The 22,415-nt window shown below is 36.1% G+C and overlaps 1 protein-coding gene and 1 long non-coding RNA gene across 3 annotated transcripts; one reads left to right on the top strand and one right to left on the bottom strand.

Annotated features, from left to right (window-relative positions):
• Positions 1–5,096: 5,096 nt before the first annotated feature.
• LOC115923742 lies at positions 5,097–9,180 on the bottom strand. Its single transcript, XR_004064062.1, has 4 exons — positions 9,138–9,180; positions 8,334–8,528; positions 6,128–6,202; positions 5,097–5,253 (listed from the first exon to the last, which is right to left on the bottom strand). It is a non-coding gene; the product is annotated as an uncharacterized LOC115923742 (long non-coding RNA).
• Positions 9,181–14,905: 5,725 nt separating this feature from the next.
• Positions 14,906–21,612, top strand: LOC590162 (THUMP domain-containing protein 1). Of its 2 annotated transcripts, none has more exons than XM_030983978.1 (6): positions 14,906–14,994; positions 16,121–16,224; positions 17,469–17,595; positions 18,157–18,296; positions 19,505–19,732; positions 20,882–21,612. In XM_030983978.1, exons 2-6 carry the CDS (start codon positions 16,129–16,131, stop codon positions 21,428–21,430), a joined length of 1,140 nt encoding a protein of 379 aa, XP_030839838.1. In that variant the 5' UTR covers positions 14,906–14,994; positions 16,121–16,128; the 3' UTR covers positions 21,431–21,612. The 2 variants fall into 2 exon arrangements, with proteins under 2 accessions (XP_030839838.1, XP_030839839.1); XM_030983979.1 differs by lacking the exon at positions 14,906–14,994 and adding an exon at positions 15,042–15,151.
• The last annotated feature ends 803 nt before the right edge of the window (positions 21,613–22,415 follow it).

Genomic DNA, 22,415 nt, shown 5'->3' with positions numbered 1-22,415 from the left:
TTTCTTGCTCGCTACGCTCGTTTGCAAAAAAATGAAATTAACGTCGCTAACAAGTGAATGTTCCCACCCCCAACTTGCAACAATATCAGTTTATATACCAAACGTTACTTAAAGATTTTTTTTTTGCTCGCTCGCTCGCCAGAAGTGAAAATTAGCATCGCCTTTTTTGTTTGTTTCGGTCGCTTGCCCCCCCCCCCTGACGGCAGGGGCGTACGCAGGGGGGGTGTTTTGGGGGTTCAAACCCCCCCCCTTTGGTATTTTAATGTATGTAAACCCCCCTAAAAAAACCTAAACCCCCCCCCCCCCTTTGGCTTTTTTTATTTTTTTTATTTATTTTAAAAAAAAAAAAAAAAAAAAAAAAAAAATTATACCCACGGCTAACCTAAATAAGGTGACCTTACTCCCCCCATACGTAAAAAAATGTCAAATTTTAAAATTTTGAAACCAAAAAAAAAAAAAAAAGTGTCCGCTTACCCCCACCCCCACTGAGCGACTTTTCGGCCGGCGCGATTTTCAAATTTTCGGGAGCAAAATATTTTAAAACCCCCCCCCCCCCCCCTTGAAAAAATCCTGCGTACGCCCCTGCCTGACGGAGTACCCCAGGTACGCCACTGCCCCCCCCCCCCTTCATCAAAAGTCCGGTGTGTAAAGTCAATACGGGTAGATCTTTTTTCTTTGTTATACGAGCCTTTTCAGCACCCCCCCCCTTTCAGCAAAAGTCCGTGTGTGTGAAGTCATTAAGGGCAGATCTTTTTCTTTGTTACGAGCCGGAGATTTTGGGAACACGCATGCGGTCCCTCCGTTCCCAGAGTTGGGGGTGCAACAAGTCATTAAACGTTCACTTTCATGTCACTCTCATGTACGGCGCGTAAAAGATGGCGATTGGTCGGATATTGGTTATAATTGGTCAAATGTGAGAGCCTATAGATGTTGCAATGTCATTATACGCCTAACATACCATAACTCCTTGTTACACAATAAATGCTGGTTGGGGGAGGAGGGGAAAACCCCTATTCACCAAACGAACATGGAATAACTGCAATACTTGCACAACATATTGTGCAAATATTTGATCAAAAGGTTAGACAATACAACAAAGAGAGTGTGGTTTGGTGGGAAAATATTAACAGTCTCCCTTCGTCATGTTATTTTCTCTTTGTCAGTTTGCTAGCACGTTTAAAGGTCATTGCCATCAATAAGAAACCCATCATTCAATGGAATATTATCATCACGTAACTTTCCACATACTTTTAAGAACATGCAAGACATTAACAAAGTAAACCAATACAAAACCAATGTAATTTCAGTCATCTGTGCATGTTTCTATGGCATTAAAGAAAAACTGTTACAAAGAGGTATGTTGATGGTGGTGGTGGTGGTGGTGATACTAAACTACTAATACTTCTACTAGTACTACTACTACTACTGCTACTAATAATAATAATAATACAAATAATAATGATAATTAGGAAATAAAGCAAAAGAAAAAGAAGGAGAAGAGGAAGAAGAAGCAGAAGAAGAAGAAGAAGAAGAAGAAGAAGAAGAGGAAGAAGAAGCAGAAGAAGAAGAAGAAGAAGAAGAAGAAGAAGAAGAAGAAGAAGAAGAAGAAGAAGAAGAAGAAGAAGGAGAAGTAGGAGGAGCAGCCGGAGGAGGAGGAGGAGAATAGCCCCGGTTGTAGCCAAACCGCTACGGTAACTAGCACCCAAGCATATCAGGTACACATTGTACAGCTACATGTTGTCGGAGAGTAGCATATGCGATCAAAGGGCAAGTCCACTCCAATAATAACATACTTTCAATAGTTCAGAAAAACAAGAGAAACAGAGCAAAATAAATTCGAGTAAAATCGGACAACTAATAATAAAGGAAGTTATGAAAAACAAATTAAGTATGAAAAACTATGGAATTTAGAAAATCATTACACAAATTGCCAATTTGATCATCAGATTGTGTCGTCATTGCCTCACTATTTATCAATTGCTTTATATATTTTTATCCCATTAATTTTCCTTTTTATCCCCCAAAACTTGATTTCCCCATGCTTTTGCCCATGTTATATGATTTGTTTGATTGTATCATATTGCGTGCATGACATTTTACAAAATATTTTATGAACTTTGAAGAATTGATCCTTTTTTCTGAATATTTTATATTCATATTCATTGATTTTTATATTAATAGTTTATCAAGATTCATATTTTTCCTGTTTTAACTGAAAAAATTACTCTATATTAGTGCATCCACACATAAACATATTACTATAAATATATGCGGGTGTGAGGAAATAGGAGTTTTAGAGGGAAGAAAGGAAATTTGTATTATTAATATATATGCAGTGCGTAGACGATCAGCTATGCATAAAGCAGACGACAGACATGATGCATGGCTGATCTTCAACAAAACGGAGTTAAGTCTTTTGTCAACTCTGTTTGTTGCTATACTGCAGGCAGCCAGTGGAAACGAACTCGTTTGATAAAATTATGGAAGTGCAAGCATTACTTTAAACAAACAAAACTTTGTTATTCCGGCTCATTTTTCCTGATTGAGGTGTCATAATTATGAAAGGGAAGAAATCGAACTTTCTAGAAATGTGATTTTCTCTTTAAAATTCAGATACCGTCCGCCAAATGAATTTTTGGTTTCCTCTCTTCAAGTTGCTTTCAATCACTCATGCGTGAAATATGCATCATGATGAGTTGCATCAAAATGAAAGAAGAGGATCTAGGCTTCCCAAATCAAGTATGTGTCGTTTATTAATTGTGATTAAGTTATGATAAAACATCGATAGTTCTCGTTTTCGTTTTTTTCTGGGACGCACTGTATAAAGCAATTGATAAATAGTGCGGCAATGACGTCAGAGACTCATGAGTGAGTTGCCAATTTGTCTTGTGATTTTCAGAGTTGTTCATGTCATTACAAATTCATTACTTTCTTATAGTTATCCGATTTTGCTCAAACTTTTTTAAATCGGATTGTGTGATTTGTCTGATTCTATTGATCATAAGCTATTTTTGGAGTGGACTTAGTCTTTGTCTTGCCAAAGGACCTATTGTTTGGCTGGGATTCAAACACCGCACATTATGATCTACAGGAAAGTGTCTTATCCATTAGGACAACATCACCTCTGTATAACAAAATGGTATTGGCATCACTCTATATGTATTAACATTATGGGAACAGGTGAAGTCATTGTGATAAAAGTGGGGCAGTTATCCGTCCACAATGGAATTACACAATATTTGTTAACGTGTCGATGTATTTCGATATCATTACCTCTTCAACGGACACTGAATGATACATTTTTTTTTGTTGAATTAGTACAGTGCTATGCAGCAAAGTGTCAAGAACATGAACATGCTTCAGCGACACAAATATACGCATACACACGCACCCACATTCGCACGCGCGCGCACACCAACACACGCACGCACACACACACGCACACACACGTCTGCCCAAACTCTCGCCCCATTCTCACCCACGCTCTCCGATGTTTTCGCTCTCTTACTTCCATGCCAATTCTTTTCATATCATAACATACTCATCAAATACTATTTCACTATGACCTCACTTAAACACGACCACAAAGACGAAAATCAGCATAAGGTGATATAAATAGCCTTGCTCGAACAACGACCTATCGCTTATTGCGAACATGGTTTCTATGGAATGTGACGAGCGAATTCTCGAAAGTCTGTATGACTGTGTTCTAATGTCACTTTCCCTCCATTTCTCTGTTTCTTTTTACTTTTCTCTTTTCCTCATTTATTCTGCCAATGCGAAATTTGCTCTGGTGAATTATGCCCAAGGGTGTCGATTTGTATCCTCGGTTGGGGGGATGATAGGTGCCAAAATATTTTCGGCAATGGATCAAAGCAACCAAGAGGTAGAGGCGTGTGGCAGGTTGCACCCCCTCCCTTCCAAGTTATTAACTTTTTCAAGTCACCCTCAATAAAGATAACATTTTAGAGAATATGGGACCCATGTGAGTCCCACTTGGGCTTGCTACCTGGGTTATTATCCTCTCAAGCATATAGGCAGGATTTTAATTTAGGGGGGCGGTAGTGAGCACCTCCTAGGGGGTGGGTGCAGGGAGGGAAAGTTTCCCCCTCCTGCTGAATTCAGTCCCCCCCCCCCCCCCCCTTCCCGCGCGAAGCGCGGAAGCTTCGACGTTTCATTAAATTATTAGAGAAAGAAGACGATTCGTTGTACCGTTCTCGACTCTTAATCCTTTTTCTTCCTACGTCAACTTCCTATCCTCTTTCTCTCTCTCTTTTTTTTTTGGGGGGGGCGGGACCGCCCCCCCCCCCCCACCCCCTGGCTACGCGCCTGGATCCTCTCTGTCTTTCATTATCTCTCTCCCACTCTCTTCTGCTTTTTTGCACTTTTGCGCTTCGCGCTTAACATTTATTAAGCTTGTTGCTTTTTAACGCTGCGGCTTTGCATTCGGCGCACTGCATTTCTATGATGCTGTTGATTGAATAAATTGAATAAATTGAATAAATTCATCAATTCCTGATGAAGCCGTATGAGCGAGAATTTAATTTATACTTGTCTCATATACGGTCGTCTCATTTACTTCGTTTTCTATTTATATACGTATGTATTATGAAAATGAGATAGCAAAATGTGTATATTGATGGTCATCTTGCGAGTAATAACCATTAACTACTCTCATCGGGTTCTCATCATTAATTTTTCTCTTTTATTTTTTTTTTTATGGTGAATTATTGGGGGGGGGGATGATTTTACAGGCCATCCCCCCACCTGAAATATTGGGGGATATATCCCCCCCCCCCCCCATCCCCCGGGATCGACACCCATGATTATGCCCCATTTCGTAAATTGTAGCTTGGGTTGGGAGTTTGGTTAATTCATTGTTTGTGATTAGGATTTGGTTTAGGTCAAGGGTTCAAGTTAGGTGTTTCACTAAATGTAAGGAGAATTGACCTAGAAACAAATGTCACCAGAGCACTTGTTATTAAGTCCTCATTATTTTTAAAGTGGCTTTACCAGATTCATCTTTAAGTTTGCTAACAGACACAGGACAAATATCAGACTTGCATCTTGTATTTCTTTTACTAATCATCTGCAGATGAAGAAATTTAATGAAATTTATTCTACAATTAAATCATAATCAGAAAACAAGTGTAGGTCGTTAAACATGGATGGCAATTCAACTTTCTTTTACACGCAGCACGTCTTGAGATTCTCTTTCTGTTCCTATGAGTTAGATATTTCCCTTGCCTTGTTCTGTGAAATAAATGGGATAAAAAGATACAAAATGACTTCTGTTAAGAAAGAAAGGACATCGATTCGTATCCTTTAACATGATTACAGAAGGATTTGAAGTAACATTTGAATAAACTGTCAAGGTTAACAACCTTATGCAACTCATTCTTAGATCAAAATGATTGGTCAAACGCGGTCATGTGCCACATTTACTGAGACTATTCCATTTTTCCAAAAGCGTGCAATAGTTTGGAGTACCTATTCACTGATCTCTATGTACGCTAAGTGCACATGTCTCTGTTTTATTTTTGCAGAGATAATGACACAAAACAATATTAAATTTATTATTTATACATTAAATAACAAGGATCTAGGAGTGGAGTATAAAAGAAATGATGCATGTTTTCATTCGTTCTATAAAGTCTTATTGAGTTTGTTCATGAACCTATCGTACTCAGCCTGGCGGCCTTGTACGAGAGACGAGAGACGTATAGCCTCAACCCGAGTGCGGATTGATTGATTGATTAATTGATTGATTTCTAATATTTAGAAAGGCTGACTCATTATGAACAATAATGGTGGCCCTCCACGAGGCCCAGTTAAACGTAATGAGTAACATTAAAAAAAATAGAAAATAATAACAGAATCATGAACATAAACTCATAACAGCAACAAAGAATAAGTAAGAACATATATAAACAAAAATACAAAGTACTTGATATCCTCGTAATGAATGCATGATTTGTTTGTTTTGTTATGCTTTGCTTTATCGTTCTAAAAAACATTGTTGCATATTTATAATATCTTAATAAAACACTATAGTATATACGGTAATTGTTCTCTATCTCTTGCAACTTAGGTTGTTAATTATACTATATGATAAATAAGAAATTACCTGTGCAGAAGAGGAACTTGTTCTTCCTTCTTGTGCACCAACATTCCTGGGTAGGATTAGCCTGAGTAGGGCAAACTGTAAAGAAAATAAATATATATATAATATATTTATATATAAAGATACAACTAGCAATAGCATGAAAAAATGACTGTATGAAAACTATTCTACATATTGATTTGTTGTTAACATTTTTCACAGATGAAAACGTATGCTTACTGCGCTATCGGTATTGTCGATGTCAAAACTATACTCTCTTTATCTATGTTACTTATATGAAAAATATAATTGACTTGATTCCTGTATTTTGTTCATGAATGTTGTATTATGAATCATGTATTATGGCAAGCTATGAATTTTTTGTATAATTTGTTTGTTGTTGTAAATCTGCTTATGATAAAATTCGTTTTGAATTTCCATACAATATGAATCATATTTGCACTGTTTTAATGAGAAAAAAGCAATAACAATTTTCTTTTTCAAAGATAATTCACATCATGTGTTTTATCACTACAGTATTACTGCTATTTCACAGTCATGTAAAAAGTAAAAGAAGCAGAAAAGAATCCGAAGTCAATGTAATTTTATGTGCTTTCCTGTTTTTTGAAATAACATTCCAGCAACATGCCAATATATCCTCGTACATGACTGTTATGAATGACACGAGCGTAAATCTGAGAAGGAATGATCACTATACCTTCACAAATCCCTTTATAACCATCATCAACGCTGACATCATCAATATTTTCTCAGAAATCAATATTCTAACGGAAAAAAAGTACGACCAAAAAAGACTTCTGTAAAGGATGGGTATAAAAGTAAAAGGGTCCTCTATAACTATTATGTGGATTCCTTCTAAATGAAGAAGTATCAACAACAAAAATAGTAAAACTTAGAGCAAAATTGGACAAAGATTGAGATTATTAAGTATTGTCGAGGGTTAAGATCGCTAATTATGTAGGAGAAAGGGGGACTTGGGAATTCTATCCTTTGTTGAGCTGGGAAAAATTTCGAATTATTAGCTTTTACTAAGCTTAATGATTAAAGGAGATTTTTTTTCTTTTTCATTTACATGTTTTATTAGATCAATTAAAATACAATCACGGTATTTACATATTACAAGTAATTGATTAAAGGAACTTTGTCGATGACACATGCATAACATAATTGTTTTAATCAAAACTGTCGCGAAAGGAATGATTCAGATTTTAATATTCTTTAAAGGCAGGCTTTACTACTTCAGCGAGAAGGGATTAGACCACCCAGCGAGCCAGCGAGGTCACTGTGACAGGTGGCTATCTCATTAACTCAGCTCTCATTTAACATAAGAAAAAGAGGATCATGGGGGACCAACAGGCACCGATTGGGGAAGTTTTCTATATACTGTAGAGGGAGCAAGTAGCTACAAGTAGGACAGTGTGCCTTTAAAAAGGATCATTTGAGTAATTCGGTTACGAATTGAAGGAAGGGTTCTTTATGTCCTTGTCTTAAACAATTTTCCAGCTCTATTAATCTCTACTAATTGGTTTTCAATCCTTACTTCGTCCTTTTTCTATGCTAGTTTATTGTTGTTTTGTTTTCTTTCTGTTCCTATTGTAGGAGACTGTGTATGTATGGACCTATCACTCGTATAGTAGGTCCATGATGTATGTATGTCCTCCAAACCTTTCTGCGATATCTTCACCAGCATACCCCGTACATATCCTTTGCTTTCTGCCGGTTCTGGGACCCCCCCCCCCCCTCTCTCTCTCTCTCTCTCCCTCTCTCTCTCTCTCTCTCTCTCTCTCTCCCTCTCTCTCTCTCTCTCTCTCTCTCTCTATCTCTCTTTCCAGTATATATTTTTCAAACATTTTGATATGTAGTCTCTTTTATTCTTTCACTGTTCTTACTACCTTACTAAGTTGCATTTGGTAGATGCGATTTCAAAGACCTTCAAGAAATCAATCAAAGGTAAAACTAATATAATAGCCTTGTGCGTCACTGATACATACGCTACCTTAATAGAGATTTTTACAGTCAATGTAATAGTTTTCTGAAATGGCTCTCAATGGCCTTGAACGCGTCATCCTTTGAGATGTGCGAACATGACGATGACGATGACGTACTACGTTACCCAAACATGATTTCTATGGTACATACAATATACAATAGGGTACTGAGATCGCCTGTAGGCAGAACATGTTTGCAATCGTGGTAGTATTATACTCACGTCTGTACTTCTTCATGTTCCTGCCCCGCTTCTCAGCTAAGAAGAAATCTTGCATGAATGGATCGCGCTTGATGAACTCCATGTCGGCTGCTATCTGCCCGTCTGTCAAGTCATCTTCGAAGTCCAGGCCATTGTGACTACGATCATGGCCAGGAAAACGATTAGAACTTTGGATGCCATTGTTGTTGTTTGCGTCTGGAAAAAAAAACAAGCATACGATGATAAATTATTTGACATTCGTCGTACTTAAATACAGTATCATTCTGCAAGAGTCAGTAGAAAAACTAATACAATTATGTCCAAGCCCTTCAATAACCCTTTCGTGCATCAGTAATCATATAATGTATAATTTGTTTTCAAACAAAATCCAAAAAAGCGATCCATTTGTGTTTTCAGTTCAGCATACAGGTTCTTTTTTTCGCAGACTAACTTGTAGAAGAAAGTCCAGGAATAAAATTAATTAATTTAAAATCCCACAAATCATCCTTAAGCGTGAGAGAATGGTTCTCAATAAATAAAATCCTTCTCTCTGTTGTTGTTTCCAGTATTACTATTATCCCTTTGGCAAAGTGTTACAAAACATCACGATGGAAAGTCAATGGTCGATGCTTTAGGTATACCGTCAGTAACATATTATCTTTATTGAAAGTATGATTTAAGGATTAAAAATAATTAACAAAGCTTTTTTCGTTCGTGCAATTCTAAACACGAGTTTAATGATGGTAGTAATGCCACATTACATTAGCAATGAAGAAAAGTTCACACTCAAGTCACAAAGATCATGCAAAATATGCTTCATCTTACCTAAAGGATGGTCTGTTAGCTTTAACCTCTGTTCTTGGTTCTCTTCTGGAATGCCAAGTGATGTGATGACAATGGAAGAAATCTCCTCCATTTATAAGAAATTTCTTTCCTGCTTTTTTTTTGTAATTAGCATTGTGGGCACGGTAGATACATTATACCTTTCATTAGGTATGTCAGAGTAGCGGCCAAGCATAACGGTAATATGAGTCTTCTGACACCGCTATTTACTTAAATAAGTGGTTAATTATGACCATATTTATCAACACGTCACCTCCTCCTCCTCCTCCTCCTCTTTCTTCTCTTCTTCTTCTTCTTCTTCTTCTTCTTCTTCTTCTTCTTCTTCTTCTTCTTGTCTTCTTCTTCTTCTTCTCCTTCTTCTCCTTCTCCTTCTCTTCTCCTTCTTCTACTTATTCTTGTATTGATACAATTGTATTTGCTTATTTTATCACAGTTAAGAATTTATATAACATTTTCTACTTACAAAGTTTGTGACCACATGTCATCCCCAAAGTCACATGACATTTTGTGACCAATCACCCCAAAAATGGAGTTACACTTCACTTATGTTGTGTGTAAATAAGGGGAAATTCATATTGACTTCTTTGTTGGGGTAAACCAGTTATCATCCCACAATCAAACATAATTATAATTATGATATTGTTTATTAGAATTTTCATACAAATGAACCTCTCATTATATACGGTAAAACTTACACTACCGTGTAATGGATTAAAAAAAATATGAACACGGTTATTATAAATGATCCACCTTTTCTGATCGATTCCACAACGTTTCTTTCACAATTCAATCGCATGACCATAACTGGTCTTTATCTTTAAACAATAATTAAAATAGACCTGACTAATTTTCTTTCACTGCAATTTTTAATAGGGTGAACCAAACTATTTTGTATAGAAGCTTACCTACTTAAATAAGCTTTAAAAAACATCTCTCTGCATTGAAGCTATGATCCTTTGTGTATTATGTCCAAATTCTAAATTGAGAATATTGTATGATGGAATAACAAATATTTTGATGGGAAAACTTGAGTGTAATGAATGTAAAATAGATAGAAGAAAACGATCAATTAGAAGTGAAACAGGCGTAAGAAAAAAAACAGACCAGTATTATTACTGATACAGTGTAAAAGCAATTAGTTCACATGCACTGTTTCACTGGTTCCCCCATCTTTAATCTTCTCAATTCACTCTGTATCTTTAATACCAGCTGGGTTCAACGAACCTGTACTGTTGTGTATCTTTCCAGCTGAGTACTGTCAAGCCATGCATTAACTCTTCCGGCCTTTTATTTTATGAACAATTCGAGTTGACATCAATCAGACAAGCACTACGTTTGACTGTAATAAACTACAATTAATCTCAAGGGAGGAATACTCATGATAAAAATCAAGTTTTAATGATGGGACATCAAAGTCGGAGGTCAAGGGTTTCAAGTTGTCACGCTCAAGCGATCATCGGCGTTTAATCCTTATTATCATAATTGTACTTAGATCAAGAAAAGCGTGCCTATTTCCAGGGGCGGATCCACCTGGCGATTTTTCCGGCCCGCCCCCCCCCCCCCTAGCCCCCAAAACGATAAAAAAAATAGGATAATAACGTAAAGATAACCTTTTTTAAAACACAAAACAAAGGCGCCCCCCCCCCAAAAAAAAAAAATGAATCGGCGCTAAATTTTTTATTAAGATTTGGCTCCTCCCCCCCCCCCCCCCCCCTTGTCGCCGGCTGGATCCTTTGCAGGCGCGGATCCACGAGGGGGGGCTGACGGGTCAACAACAGCAAAAAAGTTTTTTTTTTTTTTTAATTATTATTTTTTTTTTTTTAATTCTCACGAAGAAGGCCAAAAAACAAAAAAGTGGTCTTACCCACCCCTCCACCCCCCCCCCCCCCCCCCGCTTATTTACCTGCTGGCCGAGTCGGGGTAAAATATTTCCTGAAAAATTGGACAAAAAAAGTGCCTCCTAGAATAAATCGGAAGCGAAGTTCAGAACGTTTAAATATAAAGGATGTGTCGCCAGGGGTATGAATAAGTTAACTGTTAACTGTATAGCATTCATAGCCTTATTATCCTTGATATTCTGTCTGTATACAATACATTCTTCTATCAAATCTCGGCAAATTATTTAGATATTATTTTTTATTTATGTTAGAAAGACACAGAAGCATTTTCAGACGGTCTGTGCCTTCTTAAGACTCGTTCAGAAATGACACGGTAAACAGCTGCAAAAAATTAATAAATGAATATTTTTATTTAAAAATGCTGCATTAAAGGTACTATGTCCCTTTTGCAGCCAACCTCAAATTCTGTAGAACTTTGCAGGAATTATGAATATGTCATGTGTGTCCTATCTGTGAAATTTAAACGTTAGCAGTGTCCTCATATTCAAATTATGCAAGGAAACCCGTTTACTTGCTAGACTTCACTGTCAGACACTATTGAGTGACTGACTGGCTTTTTTTTCTTCTTTGGTAATAACATACGTGAAAAGAGTTGTAAAAGGTACATGAGCATTTGTCTACATCAATAACCCACTTCTTGTGATGGCCAAGATTAAACTGATTGAATCTTTGCGCAGCATAAAACGTATGACCATTCGGTACAATTGTCTGAAAATCAAGACTATTACTTTTGGGCTCTATAGCCCTAAAGTCGATTTGACAACTAATAGTCGTTATTTTCCCACTTGAAGACATTTTCAAGCCCCCCTTTTTTAGGGAAGTTCTAAATTAGTATTATCTTTCAAATGCAGTTGGAATTTAACTTTTTCATTTTTTGCCCTGCAAATGGAACATAGTACCTTTAAAAAAATGTAAATGAACGGCGACTGCGCTCAACAAAAGTCCTGCCGATTGTAGCTGGTAGATATTCCAATACTCCCAGGAAAATGAGGTTATAAGGTTATGAGGTTATGTACGCAATTTTCAATCACTTGGGTATGAGTTTAATTACTTGTTTGTATGCCCTGCATTTCGTTCAGACAGAAAATTGTTCATTGATAACAAATTATTAAAAGACCGAATACGCTAAAAATGGATCAGCTTTTTAACTCCAATAATAAACAAACATGTTTAAACTTAGTAAAATTCTGTCGAAAAATAATGCTTCTTTTTTATTAATTTAAGTATGTGCACAAAACATGTTATGAGTTCAATATTGACTTTCTTGTTCTCTTTTTTGTCTTATATCAAATTATTAAATTGATATCAAGAATAATTTCAGTAATTCATTATATTCAACTATCAATTATTTCCTGGTGCCAGTAACTTTCTTTTTCAATTTGCTTCCATTAATCTTGAAATTACTACGTTTTGTATTTCAATTATTATTATCGTTCAAATATTATCATTATTGATGTTGTTATTATTATTATTATCATTAGTATCATTATCATCATATTTTTTCTCACTATTGTCGAGCGTGTTTGTTTTATTGATTAACATTAATTCGATTTGAATTGTATATTGTACGGTGTTCAAACTGATTGTAAACTTCTCCAATACCCCAATGTGGGTGGCATGAGAAAAGATTGTCATTGTCATTGTTTGAGTTGTATACATTATGAGATACAGAAGTGAGCTTATTACACTTGCGTCATAATAAAAGAAAATACTGAGTAACTCATATCTGAAAGAGGCTTTAAAATGTAAGAAATGAGCATCACTTTTCTGAAACAACAACGTTATTCAGTTGTCATTGATATTTTTAGTCTCCAAAACATTTTCCAATAAATTTTGAGGAAGTATTCAGATAAAAATATTTCATTGGTTCGTTTGTCAAAATAGAGTCACATACCATAACACTGAATCCCATTTACGTTGATGAATTCCACATACACAATACCTGGCTGGGTACCGGTACGTACAGGAACGGAAGCCATTCAGCTATTTAAATATAGCCATGATAACTGTCAAAAAAGTTGTTTATGATAAATTGCCCAATATGATATTCATGTCTACAGGAATTAATTTGAAAGGAAGATTGAATTGTGTCGCGTATAATGAATGCTTAACGAAGCTTGTCTCAATTTTTTTCTTTCTCTCTTTTGATTAATGAGAATAATTTTTTAAAAACTGGTATAATACAGAATGTATGGGAAAATGTTGCTTTCCATCTCTTAGCTGAGGGGAGAAACATGTAATTTGATAGATAAATGGAATAACGATTGACCGATTTTTTTTGGTTTTTGTATTCGTTGATTTTATTTCTCAAAACACCAATTCTTTTTCGTACATAACATAGTTTATACAAAACTCAACGTAATTATAACAAAGCTTTTTTCATCTTTTGATAAACGAACATGAATACAAAATATTAATTGTTCACAATTTCACAATGTATATAGGACTGAAATAATATATCACAATCACATAATAGGAAATTATTACCTCACTCCATAGTTATTTCATCCCCAAAACAAGAACAAGCATTGCCTTTTTTTTAAATAAACTGAATAGGCCTACTTGAAAATAAAAATAAAAATAAGTTTGATATTTCTCAGCATATTATTATACAGAATTGAAATTATGAGTTTTTCTGTTATTAAAACACGATCTACTCCAAAAACCTCTTCCTTCCTTTCCTTCTCTCTAACTCCGTGGACTCACCCCTCCCCTCCCCCTTATGCACTATTACTTGTCAGCCTACCAACGATGAAGTAATATGTTATTTTTTGCCTCAAGATGTAGTACAAAATTGTTGATATGGTGAAGAAAGAGAAATTAATAAGATCTACAAAGAGCAATCACTTGACAAAATCAATGTAAGACAATAACAGATTTGTTAAGGTGTCCTTAAAGAATACTATTTCATTGGCGCTTCAGATGAGTCCTATGGGAGACCTATTTTGGGTACGAGATGAATATTTGTCATATTATAAAGTACTTTTTGCAGTTTCTCTGGCAACTTAGAAAAATACTGTATTTTGTTTTTATTTTGAATACGTATTTTAGTTTGAATTGATTTTTATTAAAACCATACTACTTCCGAAAGAATTTTTTTTGGCAAAAAGCTAGATCCGCCCCTGACATGCATCCATTTGCTTCATCCAACAATGAAAATCTCTTCATATGACCATTAACTAAGGGTTGCTGTATTTTTCATATCACTAAGATTATTAAATTGTAATTTCAAGAAGTTTTTTTTTCTTCAATTTTGGAAGAAACATACTGACAAAAATCGCGACCCCACCCTTTCGCGACCTAAGAAATAAAAAGGGGGAAGCGATTGTGACGGAAGAGAACAGGAGGAGAAGAAATAGAAAAGAAGTTAAAAGTGAAAAGGAGAAGAAAAGGGGAGAGAGAGAGAGAGAGAGAGAGGAGAGAGAAACGAACTGAAGAAAAGAAATGATACCCTAAGCTCTCCCACTCATTCACTCCGTGTATATATGCAGGCGCGGGAGCAGGGAGTGTTAACCCCACCCCCCTCCCCCCCCCCCCCCCAAAAAAAAAAAAAAAATCATTAAAAAAAATGATGCTAATGCATGGTGACCTTAAAAAAGGTGACCTTACCACCCCCCACCCCCCAACCCCCCTTCAAAAAATCCTGCGTACGCCACTGAGCAGCTATAATTAGCTTCTTGCGTCAGAGAGATCTCATCAGGGATTTTTGGAAGGGACATAATATCATGACAATTAACCCAATAATCTGGCTCGCCCCATTACCCACCATTACGCCCCATTGACACTGCTCTTGATCTTTCCGCCACCGATCAACGAGGGTTTTTATTTTGCTACGGCGCCATCTGTGGTATGACCATGTACAACTGCCTGCTGTCGCGTGTTGTTGTTTTACTAGAAACTGGATCTAACATTTATTTTCAAATCCCTCGAAACTAAATAAGGTAAGCGTTGTAGGAACACGGGGAGCGAAGACAGGCTCTAATTACTGAATTACGTATCCATAGTTCCATATTATCGCCTTATATACTATACTGTCTACTGTTGAGATCGAGATTGCACTCGACCGTCCAGACGTCTGTGGTCATTTCAGTCCCACAGGTTCGTTTTTGTGTTGTAAAAAAACATGGAAATGGCTTTAAAAAATTGAATTCTCCAAAACGGGACTCATTGTCATTGATTGAGGCTCAGCTCCCGAAAATTCGCTCAGTGGGGGGGGGGGGGGGGGGGGGGGGGGGGGGAGGAGGGGTAGTGAGCACATTTTTTTTTTTGGCCCTCAAAAATTTGCAAAGTAGCACCCCCCCCCCCCCCCGGCACTCAAAGAGGGGGCCGGGGGGGGGGGGGTGGCATCTCAAAAAAAAGGTTAAATTAACAGGTTTTTACATGTTTTTTTCCCCGCCCCTAAGTTCTGTTTGTTTAAAGTAGATCTAGATCTAGTGCTTGCATTTCCATAATTTGATCAAACAAATTTGTTTTCACTGGCTCCCTGCCGTAGCAACACAAACAGAATTGACAAAAGACTTAGAATTCTAGACTAACTCCGTTTCGTTGACAATCAGCCATGCATGAAGTCTTTCGCCTGTGACTGATTGTTAACGAAACAGAGTTCAGTCTTTTGTTAATTCCGTTTGTTGCTACGGCAGGTAGCCAGTGAAAACGAATTTGTTTAATAAAATTATGGAAATGCAATCACTACTTTAAACAAGCAGAACTTTGTTATTCCTCGCTCATTTTTCCTGATTGAGGTGTCATATGAAAGGGCAGAAACTCAACTTTCTAGAAATGTGATTTTCTCTTTGAAACTCAGATACCGCCCGTCAAATGACTTTTTGGTTTCCTCTTTTCAAATTCATTTTAATCACTCACGCGTGAAATATGCATTATACGAATTGCATCAAATGAAAGAGGAGGATCTAAGCTTTACAAATATGTGTCGTTTATCAATTATAATTGTGATCAAGTTACGATAAAACATCGATAACTCTCGGGTTTCGTTCTTTCTGGGACGCACACTCCCACACTGTATGTTTGGATATGAAATTGATTGTATAACTTCTGTTTCCTTTTCAGAAAGAACCATGGGGAAAATGGGTCAAGGGAAGAAGAAGTCATACTACAGAAAGAGTGCAGCAAGCTTTCGTAAACAAGATCGTATGCTTCAAGCTGGCATGAAGGTTAGTGTCACATCAGTTTGCACTATTAGGAGACCAGAACAAGAAATGCCAATATGTTGTCACAGTATAATCAACGTTTATTTTTGCAGAAGCGTAGTGCGTTACTAAAAAGAATATTATATGGCAGAGAAGGGTGTCCAAATCATACCTCACTACTTCTGTGTTATCACTGTGAAAGCAAATTGAATATCATAACTTTATAGCTATCCAGGTTTGATGTATAAGCAAATCTAAGAAGCATGTTGCATTCGCATTGCCAATTCAGCTATTAGTCGATTTGTTGATGTAGCTGACCCCTTTTTAATCATCATAAACTGCATAACAATTTTTTTTTTAATTGTAAAGCACCTTGAGTAAGTTATTAGATAAGTGCGCTTTATAAGTATCTATTATAAAAAAAAAAAATAATAATTTCTTTGGTAGTCAGGAATTATATGTATCAGTGGTTGATATGTAGAATGTACTATTGAATTTTGTATAAGTCTATCATGTAGTGCATTGCAAATTTTGTTTGACCACTGCTCCAATCAATGTTTAACTTCTCACTTCAATTTAATTCTCGCTACTCCAAATAGCGATTCTGCCGAGATCCGGGGAAAATCCTGAAAACGCGCATTGCATTATGGGATAGCTTTTCGACATTACAGCTTCCTGTGCAGGCGTTCGTGATCACAACCCTCTCTTTCACGGTAGAGTTTAACGGCCTTTTGTGCTAAAGTCACTAATTCTGCCCGAAGCTTTCCATTGCATATTATAATCTGTACAAATTACACTGATTGGCATCGATTTTAGCGTGCGTGAAAACTCTGCACAGCGAACACAGGCGCTAGCGCCAGCGGGATGGGACTCTATACCGGAAGTTGTAGTGACGACCCGAGAGAGTGAAAATTACCTCGTCTCGCGAATTTCGAGATTTTCGTACCTATTTAGGGTAGCGAGAATTGGCTGCTAAGGGAATCATTTAGTGTGTTAACAAGGTCATTGATGCTATGTGAGTCATTTGAACCTAAATTAATCAACCTAGAAATCAAAGGGACCTGTCAGTGATGATAATCATGTTTAAATATGGTATAGACATGTGGAGCCCCTTACATTAGTCATCTAGAGCAAAACATATTTTGGTGATTGGTACAGTTCAAGAGGTCATTGCTGCAAGTGACTGCAAATTAAGCCCAAACCAATCACAGGAGCATGGTGATTTAATCATCCATTTTTCCTTGTTTATCTTCTGTCTAACTCCACAGGGAATCTTAATCACATGCTCAGGGAATGAATCCAAGTGTGTGATAGAGGCTTACAATCTTCTTAATGAATATGCAGATCAGCTGTATGGACCAGAGAAATGTGCCGATGAGAATGAGGCAGTTGGGGGTAAGTGTTTTTGGATTCTTGAACATTTCTCTGAAGGCATGGTCCTGTGTTTTTTTCTTCATTTATTAATTTGATATATATGTATATCTATATTGATATTTATATCTAAGCATGTCAGGAGCTCTCTTAGCGCAGTAGAATGTATACTTAATGTTGGATAGTTTCTGCGCTCTATAAATGTATTATTTATTTTTTTTTTTTTTATTGATGTATTTATTTCATTTTATTATTTTCAATTATTATAATATTTGTACTTGTTTTTTCGTTGAAATATATGTCGATAATTATTCACATTTTCAGTCCTCCCAGCTTTACTTTAAAGAATACTTACTATGATGTCATTCAGGTAGATAATAAATGTAGAGATTACAATCTTGATAACTGATGAATGTATTTCATTCATATACCCGCATGTACTTGTTTATTAGGTGTCTGAATTTTAGATGAAAGACAGACATGGCGAGGCGCGCATTTCTTAGTTTCTTCTTTATTTACACAAGTTGAATGATATTGTAGTTTGACTTCAATTTCAAGATGATATTGTTTTTCACCATTTCATAGGTGAAGATGAGAGTGAGGAGGATATTTCAGACTTACTTGAGAAGGAGGTGAACGCACTGAAGGAGCAGCATCGCAGTAAAGTCAAACGGTTTAGATCATCCCGTACAGGAACTAAGAATGTCATCTTCATTCAAACCACGGTAGGTATTTTTGGACATTTTATTCTTTAAAAGTAACCAAGCCATGTTTTAAAACATGAATGATAGGTTCACTTGGATGCTTTTTAGGGTAGGCCTAGGGTAGTTTATAGAAACTTACCCATTTCTATTGAAGTTCCAAATTTACTGGTCAGCATTTAAAGTGAAATGACACAATGTGTTTAAAGCATTATGCTTGAAAATCACCATTTGTTTCTAGTGCTTATCATCAAATAGCATTATAAGCAATAACCTGGATATATGTAACTAGATTGATTTGCATACCAGTCATTGTAAACCTACAATGTAAGCAGCACCATTTCAATCAAGAGAGCTGCAGAAGATTGTTTAATTGTTGAAAGTCAAGTAGATGTAATATGGCTTGCGGTTGATTCAACAATTGCTCCAGTGCCAACTACTATAGGCTTTATTTCATTCAAAATATAGTGTTCATGTTACAGCCGGAATTGACATTTATGTTTAGGGTTATGTGTAGGTATAGCATTTGGTCCAGGGTTGAAGTTAGGAAATCAGTTTGTGTATATAATTAACTGTTTTTAACCTGTGTCGTTGAAGCTTCTTGTGCTTTGACCATCATGTTTCAATTTTTTAAAAAAGAATATCATTCATATTCTCGGTCAATAACCAAATTCATTCTCATAAAATACAGCTTTGCAACATGTTTCTTTTATGGAAAGTAAAAAGTTCATTCTCTAAAAAATCTGTGAGAAATACTGTGCAAAACATATGGAACACTCTATCTCAAGTCATACGCTTACCGTATGTAAAAACAGTTCAATGTTTAAGAAACAAATGAAACTGACCTTGTATTTCGAGTACCATTGAATTCACCTCCCAAACCTTTTTACTTCTTCCAATTTTACATTATTTCACACATGTTTTTGTAATTGTTTGTTTTTATATTGTGTTTATCACTGTTTTTTGTGATATCTTTAACTTATATATACTCAGGAATAGAAATTACAGTATTCAGGAGAACTTTTTAAAACAAGGCCACCATGGGCTTTTCCTTTGTTCTCCTACCGTATTTCATTTGAAGTTAATTGTATTCTCTGCCTTAGTATATATATATATATATATACTTATATGTTTATTTGCTTTTGCTGTGTTTTTTATAAAAATGAAATGAATGATGGATCGAACGAATGAACAAATGTTTTTCACGTTTGAATAATTTACCTATGTTTCAGGGCGTTGACCCGCATAACCTGATGCATCACATCTTAGCGGACCTGGAGAAGACCAAGGTGCAGAAGACCAGAAACATCCAGAGAATGCTTCCAGTCTCTCATTCCTGTAAATCCTTTGAGGATAAGATTGAGAAGACGGCACAAGAAATGATTTTTCCTGTCTTTCTTGCTGCTGATGTGCCAGATTCTACCTTCTGCATCATGTTTAAAGCAAGGAATAACAATAAAGTGAGAATATTTCTGATGCCTTGGTCATCTATTTTTAGTATCAATTGAAAATTAAGCACAAAGAAGGGGAATTTTTAAACATATGGAAGATTTATATGAAAACAAACCCTTAATTGTATGTTATAGACCTGACTTCTTTTAAAAAACATCTGAAAACATGCCTCTGCAACTACTCTTAATTTGATCATAAATCAAGGGAAAGGGGCTTGTATCCTTTGGAAAAGGTGCTTTGAAAATGCAATTATAATCAGTTTTTTTTAATCAGTTTTATTTTTGCAGAATTACTAGTATGGAGTATTATGTTAAATATTATACAGATATTGACTGGCAGGGGGTGTAATATAACATTTTTTGGACCTCCCTTCCGGTCCGAAGAATTTTATTTACCCCTGCCAGTCAATATCTGTTATATTAGATAGGCTTGGTTTGAAAATTTAGGGGGGTGTCCTTTTTCTTTTTCCCTGAATTTTTTTTTTCTTTTTTCTTTTTTAGAGTAAAAACCAAATTTTGGAAAAAATTGAGAGAATAAAAAAATATTTCAAGATAATTTGAGAAAAAATAATATCTTTAAACAAAAAAAAAGATCTAATTAAAAGAAACGATTTTGGGGGAAGAAAAAAAATGTGGAAAAAATAATAACAATGGAGGAAAAAAAAAATTGAAAAAATAAAAAATTGAACCTCGGTATTGGTGTAATTTGTGTAATTGGTGACATACATTCCTCAAGAGGGCGACATGCATTGATAAAAAATATATTCATTTCATCAGCTGGTGAATATAACCCTGGAAAGTGACCAGCCAGGAAAATATAACAATTACAATCGTCGCAATTGATATCACGTGACGAGCTCTCGACCAATCAAAACTCGGTATCTGTCTAAGCTATCTAATATAGATAATTGTTTATTGCAAATTAATGGGTCTTACTTTTGTGTTGCTCTTTGTGATCATGACCATTATTGGTATGGACTTCAAAATAAAACTGAATTAATATGTATTACATGTCTGTTTAAATCCTTCTTTTCCTTTGTATGGTATATCACTCATTATGTATGATGTGATATTCATATTCAATTCAATTCAAATTCAAAGTTTATTTAATATCATGTTGCTTTGACAATTATTTTCATTTCTATTTCTCGTGAATAGATCAAGAAAGAGCGCATCGTTGAGCTGCTTGCCCCGCTAGTACTGCAAGGAAGCTCCCACATACACAAGGTAGACTTTGATTCTCCAGACTACACTGTAATGGTGGATGTCCTGGGTGGTGTATGTTGCCTATCTATTCTCAAGGACTACAACAGATACAAGAAGTACAACCTCCATCTCGTTGCCAGTAGCGATGATGCTGTGACGTCAGGAGAAGGGAAGAGAAAGAGGACAGAAGGGGAAGGAAAAGAGGAGGAGGAGAGAGAGGAGGTTGCAAAGAAGTTAAGAGTAGGAGAGTCAGAAGAAGTCAGCGGGGCAGATATGTCTTCAGAAGAATCTTGTCAAGCTGATGAAGAAGGTGCAGGACCATCGGCATCATCAGAACCATCAGAACCATTGCTGTCAGAGTCAGCTCCTGCCACAAGAACTTTGATAAACTCGTCTTATGAAAATCAGGAGGATTCTACGACTTCTAACATAACTTCGTCATCACAACCATCAACCGTGACAAACTGTGCAGATAATGAAGTTGTTGCAAGTGACTCTTAGTATTTATGGAAGTAACAGGTTTTCTCTTAAAGGAGACTCAGTGATCAGATAAGCTGATAAGGTCAACAATATCTATTTGATGAGAGAGGTTTGAAAAGCATTGTTTTGTACTTGATGCATTTAGCTTTTTCCATGTTAAAGGTACTACAGTATGTCCCATTTGCAGGCCCAAGAAATAAAAAGGTTAAATTCTAAAGGCATTTGAAAGACAATACCAACTTCCCTCAAATGAAAGGGCTTGAAAATGGCTTTTAGTGGGAAATTAACGGCCATTAGTTGTCGAATCGACGTAAGTGATTGTAATCACCTAATAATAGTCTGATTTTCAGACCATTTTACCTATCGGCCGTACGTTTTGTGCTGCACAAAGATTCAATCAGTTTAATTTTGGCCATTACAAGTAGTGGGTTATTGATGTAGACAAATGCTCATGTACCTGTTACAGCTGATTTTATGTATGTTACTACCAAAGAAAAAAATATATCAGTAAGTCTTAGTCACTCAATAGTGTCTGACAGTGAAGTCTAGAAGGTTAAACGGTTTCCTTGCATAATTTGAATACTAGGTTACTGCTTATGTTTAAATTTCACAGATAGGACATACAGTACATGACATATTCATAATTCCTGCAAAGTTCTACAGAATTTGATGTTGGCTGCAAAAGGGGCACAGTATCTTTAATATGTTGTTTGATATTAGTTATTTCTGCCACATCTGTTGCGAGCAATAATGATATTCCTGGCGTAAAATTTAAGTCCCACTTTCGCACGTTCTACATTTCCAGTAACCTTCCAATGACATTAATTCTATGGATCATTGGTTATGGTGTTACGGCATCATCATGGTGTCATCTGTAATTGTAAATTGTGGGGACAGTTTATAAGTGGTCGGAATTACTTGTAAGTGGTGGTAACGGTGGTAATACAAATTCTTTTTCTTATTTCCTCTTCCGGGCATCGTGTATGATTTGATGAAGATGATTTAA

Source organism: Strongylocentrotus purpuratus, unplaced genomic scaffold (genome assembly GCF_000002235.5).
Source record: "Strongylocentrotus purpuratus isolate Spur 01 unplaced genomic scaffold, Spur_5.0 spur5_scaffold_14, whole genome shotgun sequence".
In the NCBI taxonomy this organism is placed as follows: Eukaryota; Metazoa; Echinodermata; class Echinoidea; order Camarodonta; family Strongylocentrotidae; genus Strongylocentrotus; species Strongylocentrotus purpuratus.
This window is presented reverse-complemented; position numbering and strand designations above follow the sequence as displayed.

What these genes read in the sequence shown, in the direction of transcription:
- LOC590162 (XM_030983978.1), top strand. Translation starts at nt 16,129, where the DNA reads ATGGGGAAAATGGGTCAAGGGAAGAAGAAGTCATACTACAGAAAGAGT. An exon ending in TGCTTCAAGCTGGCATGAAG is followed by an intron (nt 16,225 to 17,468) that starts GTTAGTGTCACA and finishes CTAACTCCACAG; the next exon opens with GGAATCTTAATCACATGCTC. An exon ending in TGAGAATGAGGCAGTTGGGG is followed by an intron (nt 17,596 to 18,156) that starts GTAAGTGTTTTT and finishes ACCATTTCATAG; the next exon opens with GTGAAGATGAGAGTGAGGAG.